At 39.6% G+C, this 8302-nt stretch overlaps 2 protein-coding genes across 7 annotated transcripts in view; one reads left to right on the top strand and one right to left on the bottom strand.

Annotated features, from left to right (window-relative positions):
- Positions 1 to 311, top strand: part of LOC107096632 (chromosome unknown open reading frame, human C22orf23) — a 3801-nt gene extending 3490 nt beyond the window's left edge. Inside the window, exon 7 of the mRNA XM_015393376.1 lies at positions 179 to 311. Within this exon, the coding sequence (XP_015248862.1) occupies positions 179 to 241 (63 nt within the window). The 3' untranslated portion in view covers positions 242 to 311. The remainder of the gene's footprint in view (positions 1 to 178) is intronic.
- Positions 312 to 344: 33 nt separating this feature from the next.
- Positions 345 to 8302, bottom strand: part of micall1 (MICAL like 1) — a 21747-nt gene continuing 13789 nt past the window's right edge. For 4 of the 6 annotated variants that reach the window (XM_015393370.1, XM_015393369.1, XM_015393373.1 and 1 more), the window contains 9 exons: positions 7638 to 8038; positions 6761 to 7122; positions 6536 to 6670; positions 6309 to 6435; positions 4885 to 4975; positions 4089 to 4162; positions 3101 to 3215; positions 2960 to 3006; positions 2716 to 2866 (listed from right to left, as the gene is read on the bottom strand). In XM_015393370.1, the coding sequence (XP_015248856.1) occupies positions 2733 to 2866; positions 2960 to 3006; positions 3101 to 3215; positions 4089 to 4162; positions 4885 to 4975; positions 6309 to 6435; positions 6536 to 6670; positions 6761 to 7122; positions 7638 to 8038 (1486 nt within the window). In that variant the 3' untranslated portion in view covers positions 2716 to 2732. Of the gene's footprint in view, positions 2867 to 2959; positions 3007 to 3100; positions 3216 to 4088; positions 4163 to 4884; positions 4976 to 6308; positions 6436 to 6535; positions 6671 to 6760; positions 7123 to 7637; positions 8039 to 8302 lie in introns of all 6 variants that reach the window. The other 2 variants (XM_015393372.1, XM_015393374.1) reach the window with 2 other exon arrangements.

Raw genomic sequence — 8302 nt, forward strand, 5'->3', positions numbered from 1 at the left:
TCCTCATAAACAGAATTAAGGCTTTGAAATCTATCCCCCTTTATGCAAAGAGGGATTTTCCTTGTTTTATTAAAACCCTCAAACTGTTCAATGATCTTCTAATTTCCCGAGACGCAATAATAAATGTCATTTACCGTAAGTTTAAGTCAACCACACATTTTCTCTGTTCTACCAACAGAGACTTCATGAGCTGGACATCCTTGATCAGGCCGGCAGTTCCAATCAGCGAACGGAGGACTGAAAGTCACTACAGGAGATAATGCCTACTGAACAGAGTTGTTTAAACTGATTTTTGCAGAAAGAATTAAGATATACTTGTGAGATGTTACTTCAAAGAACATTTCCAATCATCTGCCTCATGTTTCCGCTTTATAAGTCAGTGAACAAAAACTTTAAATAAACTGAGTTTATTCTTCTCCTTATGCAGGTCAGTACTTTATACAATCCAGGATGTGGTGCTACTGAAGCCCTTTGTTTAAGCTGGACCAGTAGTCAGGCACAGGGAGAGAACAGAGGTGTGATAACAAAACAACTACACGCACAAATATGTAAGAACTCTACAGACCTTCATTCACATGCTCAGATAAATAAAACAGCCTGGTCATAAATACAATGCTCAATTAGTTTTAAGGCAATACAAACAGAAAGGCTTATAAAAGTTAATGATTGTATAATAAAAGCCTACGTAAACCTGCTCCCTAAAGCTCATATAAAATAGCATTTTGCTTAATACTCTGTCCTCTTATAATTATTGCATGGGGTGATAACAGATCTATGGGTTTCTTATTTAAATACACATTTCCTTCCTTTCATGTTTTCCAAACACACAAATAAATATTGTAACTACAAACAACAGCATAAACAAATGACGAAATGAGGATTTCAGGAACAGTTTAGCAGCTGGAACTGTTTGGGTAAACTTTCCTTTCCGGTTTTAAATGGAAAACTGCTGCAGTTTAAAAAAAAAAAAAAATCATAAAAGAAAAACAAACAAAAACATACTATACTTAAGTACCACCCGTAATACAAGGTCCATCTCGTCTCCTTTTGAAGGAGTAAAAGTGATACTGAGGGAGTGAAAGTCAAAGCAATGAATGTGAAACCGATGCAGCATAAAGTCAAGCAGGGACTGGGATCTGACAGTTTTTAGCAAATGGCTTTGATCTGATTGATTTTTTTTATTTGATCTCTTCGCTGATCAGTGAATGTACCATATTAGCACACCGCCATATCATAGCAAGAAGTTTCAGTGTGGATGCTTTTACAGTATGGAGACTCCATTTACAGGATAGATAATGCTAATGAAGCTCAAAAGTTGTAAAAATGTATTCAAAACAACACTTTTCCAAAAGTGATCAGGTGCAAGAAAACGAGAATGGGGCTCGATCAGCAGATACAGGAAGCTTTAGATTTAAATATTGGCATGTTAGACTGAATGCATCGGAGGCTGACAGCAATATATGGAAAGGCCAACATCTAGGCTAGGATTGTTAATCTTTAGAGAATATCTCCTGTTTTTTTGTAATGCTAACACCACCATGTTAACAGCTATAAAACTACTAATGACATTTTAAATGTCAAGTTGATAATGGTGATAAAAGCATCCTGTTTTCGCACGCAGTCTGACGCTGCTTCCTTTACTCTAACTACTGATGACCACTTGGGGCAAGAAAAACGGAAAAATATGTTTTGAATACAGTTCTTATACCTTTTTATGGCCTATTTTTCCCCAAAGTAAAATGGGGTTGGTATAAACACAGAAGGTCAAAGCTTCACTGAAACCAGAGATCGGATCGGATTTAGTCCACCAAAGTTCTGATGGTTGGATCTATAGCACAAAACCATTACTAAACCAATAACTATCAGGTATCAAGATAAAACTAAAAGTAAGCTTAGCTTTGCTAAGCCCTCCTGAAGCATTGTCACTGAGTAATGCTGGAAGAGTAAAGGGCTGGTTATGCTCCTGCAGCAGTGTGTCGCAGTGAGCTTGTTGCAGGCATGATGCAGATATTTTTGATTTATGTGCAAGTTTGCAGAGGGACAATCACGAACTAGCTGTGGGTCAGATACGGCCGAGGCGGTGAGGAAGTGGAAAAACGCAAGGGCCAAGTTCTACGGAGAGATACGAGTGCGAAAAAGAGCGGGAATCCAGGTGTAAAAAGGGTTGCAGCGTTCTCGTGCACCTCACTCTTCTAGCTGGTCCATCTTCAAGGGGCACTTTCCACAATGGCGGTCATAGAAACAGAACAAGCCAGTAGGGTACCAAACAGGAAATACTCTTAGTGTAGAGCGGATATAGATTTGACCAATCAGAGGCCTCCTGTCTGCGGTCACCTACAATTTGGGAGAGTTGCACCAGAGTGTCTGCGGAGGGGGCGGGGTCATATGTGCGTTAGCTGCGACACACATGCAGACAACCTGGTTTCTGAGTATAAACCAGCCTTAAAGCTTTGTCATATATCAGTGCAGCACAATAACGACTCTCCACTCTTCAACATGTTTATATTTCGAGATCAAAGCTCATAAAGCACTTACTTAAACTGTTACTTTAAAATACACAAAGCCAGATGGAAAAGGTCACTGCAGATGTTTTAGGACTGAGCAGATGGAAAGTTGCAAGTGAAGGTCATCTTTCTGACCTGATATGCTCCATTATTCATCGTTAAATAATAATAAAAAAAATGTTAGTCTTGTTAAAGTACTCCATCCTCCCCTGATGTGTCCTCTGCTCCTCAGCTCTTCTCCTTGTGAGGGCTGGGACTCTTTCCTGCTTCTCCTTTATGACTCAGCCTCTTCAGCACCTTGATGGGTTTAAACTTTTTCCCTTTTTTCTTCTGGTGGTCACTGTCTGGATCCTTGTGAAAGTCTGGCCAGGAGAGGATGGAAAAAAAAAAGTGAAATTACAAAAAGATTTAAACCAGATTAAGGAACTCAACCATAATAATAACAATTATCCTACCTTTTTTCTTCAACATGGCCTCCATTAGTTTGTCTTCCTCCTCTTCCCTGTAACACAGTGACCATAAATATCACCAATCAGTACATACTAGTACAGCAGAGATGTGTGGTAGTTGTGAAGGTTGTGGTTATATTCGGATACCTCTGCCGCTCCTGATCCATGTTGTTAACTATTTGGTTGCGCTGTTCAATGATGGTAACTAGCTCAGCCATCAGCTCCTGCTCCCGACTCTTGTCCTCCTCAGTCCAGTCTTTTTCTAAATTAAAGGAGAACAGTTAACAAATATTTCCCACTTTAATCTCGGATTAATTTCTAGCCTGTATTCACAGACTAATTCCTGGGTTTTTTGACCAGAAGAACCCCTCATAAACAGTAGGCGTAAAAAAGGCTGCAACAACAGCAAACAAAAAAATATATACACAGAAGCACTGGGTTTAAATAATAATTTTAAAAAGATTTGCCATCTAATATAAATGGATCATAATTAATTTCCCTCTTTAGCTCAAACTTTTCTGTAACTCCAGTCCAAACCAACAACTAGACAGACTCGTTTCAAATGGTCTGCTTCCAAACAGATTGGTGTGTTTTAGTTTAAATAAAAACCAGCCTCAGTCCAACCCAGCTGCAGGAAACATCTATATTTTTGGACTAAATGAGCCACCGTAGTATGCCCTGTAGCAATAGTTAATTTTAGAAGTCAATCATTTCAAATGTGTATCATCAGATGTTCCAAAATAAGAAACAGAATATCATTGATTCTGTTTTAAATGAGCTGTTTTTTGACACACTGAGTGTGCAGCTGTAATGCACACTTGGATGCTGGGGACACTATAAACTATAATCGTTTCCACCTTTCAGGTAAGTTCTGAGGTCTTCCATAGTAATTTCCATCCAACTGGAGCAATGATCATCATATCCATTGTTTTGTTAAGTCATAGCTCAATTACCAAAAGTACAAAACCCAACTGTTCCATGCAATAATAAAGTCTTCTTTAAGTCTGGACCAAGAACGTGGAGCAAAATACATTCCTGATGGTGTGAATACACCCTTAGATTTTAAGGTAAATCTTAAGTGTAGATGTAGTTAATGAAAGTTTTGATAGAATTGAGACAAGGAGATTATAACCACCTGGTTTGTTGAGAAGACACCTCAGCTCATACTCCACATCAGCTTGCCTCTCCTCCAGGTTCTGCTGCTTCGCACTGCATGAAGAACATTAGGTTAGAAACAAAACACTGTATCCTAGTTATGTCATCCTTTGACCGTGGGGTAAATGCAGCAGATTAAATATTTCTATTAGTTGCAAAGTGATCTCGTCTCTCTCTAGGGGAATCCATTGCCATGCATGAAGTGTTGAGATTTAAATTCTTTTAGAGGTTAATTTACAGAAGCATCAACAATATGGGCCAGTAAATAAGCTGCAGGGATAAAAAAAACTTTCTGAGAGTTTTTGCATCCTATCAGTTTTTAGAGCATTGTTGTCATTAAAGATGAATTTATTCATGATCAAGAATTGAAATATCTTTAGTTTAAATTAAAGTGAAAAAATATTTCCCTAAATCTTTTAACATAACTTTCTCCTCTCCTATCAGCCACAGACATCTTGTTGAATTAAAAATAATGTTAGTCTTATTGCTGCTGTCTGTATTAATAATAACTATGAACAAGGTGACAGACTGAACACAATTTTGCAATAATTACCATGGTTTACTTTTGACCTTTTTCAGGAATGTGGTTAGTAAGATTTGAAACACTGTTCCATATTTAAGCAATCAAAAGTGTCAATAGCCAAATAGCTGCAGCTATTTTTGTTTCTGCTGTCATTACCGTAAATCTAAATTTGTTTTCCTTTGAAGTCTGATGATAAAAGGGATAAAGATAAATGTTTTTTAAAAACATCTGTGTTGTGTAGTTTGACACTTACGTGTAGACCAGCTCCGCTTCACGTCGCACTAAATGATGTTTATCATGAATCAGAGTGAACCAGTCTACAAGGAGGCGCTCTTCATCCTCATCTTCATCAAATACACAGAAGAAAAGCATCACACGCATTAAACAAGCAGATTAATGAACACTGAATATCAAACATCTCTAGATACCACTGTTAAAAGATTTCCATGATGAAACAATTAGACCATAATTAATGCTACCAGAACCTTTTCCATTTTAAACATTAGATGGAAAAAGTTTAATACAAAACTACAACAACATAGTTGACTGTAAACACACCCTTGATCCGACATTTGATTAAATGCACTGTCCTACATTTAGCATTATTAATATTTGTTCTGGCTGCAAATCTTCTCAGCATCCATTCAAGTAAATCAGTTTGATTGTTTTTTTGTTGTTTTTTTTCGACGCATCCTTGGACTCAGGCTGATGCTAAAAATTAAAATCTGTCATTCTTCAGCTTTAAGGGCCAAAACTAACCACACTTTAGAAATGTTCACACATCAACAACTTTAACAAAAAATGATTCCTTCGCAACAGATGTGACCTCACAGCATGATGCTGCCATCACTGTAATTCACTGGGGATATGAGTTTCTTTAAGGTATGAGATCCAATCAAATCATCGTCTGGAGCCAAAAAAAAAATCAACGCAGCTTCATCAAACCATAATATGTTCTTCAGTAAGATTATAGAGCATTTTTCCAGAAATTCTTTTTTTTTTAGAAGAAAAAGCTTCTCTCTCTTTATTCTCTGCGGCGTCAAGCGGAACCAAACCAGTACCAGTTGGACGTTCCTTCAGTTGCTCCTATGTTTATCAAATGTTGAAGAAACATACAGTTTTTGGAATTAATATTTCATCACGGTCTTTACTGAACCATGGCACATTTATCTTTTTTAACCATTTTGAAACTCAGTCTTTCACTTTGGGTCTCAGCCCTTAATTTCAGAATGCGTCCTGGCTGCTATTCTGTGTAGTGACACATAAGGGATGGGTTCAACACAGAGGACACATTTTTCCAATTAAGCTTATAAATTGAGCCTATAAAAGGGATAGTTCTCTTTTCCTCTATGACTGATTCATTTGGTAGGGTTAGATCATTTTGATCCTTTGTGATTTCTTTAAAACTTTAGGCTTAGCAAAAGGATACGATTATAAATAAAATCCTAAATTCAAAAATCACTGAATGCTGGAATCAAAGGACTGAAAAAGAATTAATTTGAGAGTCAGCGTTTTACACATTTTCATATAGATTATCTTGATGTATTTCTTTACAGGATAAAAGAACCAGCATGTTCTACAATCTTCCTTTCATTTTTACGTGACAAAAACATTTAGAGTGGGGAGAAGACTTCTTCATCACTACTGTCCCGAATGAACGCGGTGCACGTGTGATACCGTTAGGGGTGTCTCTCAGCTTCTTCTCCAGCTCCACTCCTCTCTGTTCCAGCTCATCCAGCTGCTTCTCCAGCTGTAGCAGCTCTGCATGGATGTCATCTATGGGGATGTACTCATCCGACTGCACCTGTAGGATTGTTTGGAGCCGGGTGAGAGCTTATCCCTTTGAGTTGGAACTGAAGTAGCATTCATTTTTGCCAGTATTTTCAGCCAGGTTTTTTCTGTACCTTCCGTTTGATAAGCGGGAAGCCATGTCCGGGTGCCGGGGGTCTGGCGGGGCGGGGCCCTCTTGAAGGTCTGTTTTCAGAATTTGGGTTAGAGGGAGATGCTTTCCTGTTGAAGGGATTCTCCTTACAAAACCGCTAAAAAAAAATAAAACAGTAGAAGCATTAGTGCTTTGATGCAACACAGAGGATCCTTATAATGACCTGATTCTAAGGTGGTGTTATTACTTTGTTATTTGACTGTGTTGCTAGTGGGCTGGGAGTGGTGCTTGGTCGTGGTGGTTTGGGTCCGGTGTTGCGGCTGGTCTGTGGAGTGGCCGGAGCAGAACTGGCATTTGCAGACATAGGAGAGGGGCTAGCGCTTTGAGAGGTTTGGTTAAGGAGATCTGATGATGAGGAGGAAGATGGGTTGTCGCTGGGGGAACACATAGAGGGCTCTGAGACGCTCTTGGTGAAGCTTTGCTCCTGCTCGCTGCTGGCACTGGCACCCAGTGGGAGCTGGGATGAGCTGTGGTCTGAGGCAGAGGATAAACTCTCTATGCTTAGAGCTGGAGAGGGAGAACAGGAGGAGGGCTGCGAGTGAGACACAGCTGAAGAAGGTAGTTTTGTTAAAAAGGAAAAAAAGGCAAGAAAGCATGAACAGAAAATGAAATAAAGAAGCAGGAGGGGATAACATAGAAGCAAAGAAGAGTTGACATCCATTAGCAGCACATTGACTTTCTTTGTAACAGGCTAGTTTTTTCAGTTGGTTCACTATTTAAGAACAAAATAATCAGCTAGAGACAGCCACTAATCCTTTTTTATACTGACCAGAAGGCAGATAAGGATGGAGGGCAGCTGGACTTGGATAGCTGATCAGAATTAAGAACTTAAGAACCGAGTTTCACATCGCATTAGCTCTTAGATCTACAGAACTTTTTAGTGCTGGACTTAAACAGGCAAAAAACTCAAACACATCAAACTGAATTGACAAAAAAAAAAATCCTATATCAATATCTATTAAACCATTTTAGCAAAAATCTTTATGCATTAGTCAGACAGACCAGCAAACAATGTAAAGACGTTTTATCTGTTCTAAAATGACTAATACTGTGATCAGACCCACCTTGGTTGCCAGCAGGCGGCTGGGAAGGAACACGCGGTGCTGGCCTTTTCTTGCTCTTAGCGCTACCTGGACTGGCAGAGCGGGACGAGCTTCCTTTTGTGATGTTTGAAGCATCAGATGTCTGAGTGATGCTGTACCATGGGTGGGAGGCCGCCACTGTGGGTGGAACTACTCCTTCCTCACCTTCCTCTTCTTCATTTACCTCGTCATCCTCATCCTCAAAGGGATTGGAGGGCTGAGGGGGCGGGCTGGGTCCAGAGCCCTCCGCTTGGGAAGAAGACAGAGAGCCTGTGTTTGGGGGTGCTGCCATTCCAGGAGGGGGTGGGGGAGGGGCTTTCTTCCTCTTAGATTCTGATTGGACCAGGGCAAGCCAAGGTGGGTCTTTGGGTTTATGGGTGCCACTAAAGCCATGAGACACAGACGGTGGTGGAGGGGGGGTGTTACACAGAGGACAAGCACATAATGAATCCATACAGATATACCTAACGTTTTGTCACATAATGACCACAAACCAAGACAGACCAAAATAAATGTAAAATGGGAGGAAAATGATATACAGCTGGAAAATACAGGCATAATGGAAATATGGCAAGAAGATACCATGAAAGGATGGAAAAGCAGCAATATGCCTCTTGAATCTTTGCAGAATCACTGGGAAACTTGAT

The sequence above is a fragment of the Cyprinodon variegatus genome, unplaced genomic scaffold, assembly GCF_000732505.1.
Source record: "Cyprinodon variegatus isolate N-32 unplaced genomic scaffold, C_variegatus-1.0 Scaffold638, whole genome shotgun sequence".
NCBI classification, from domain to species: domain Eukaryota; kingdom Metazoa; phylum Chordata; class Actinopteri; order Cyprinodontiformes; family Cyprinodontidae; genus Cyprinodon; species Cyprinodon variegatus.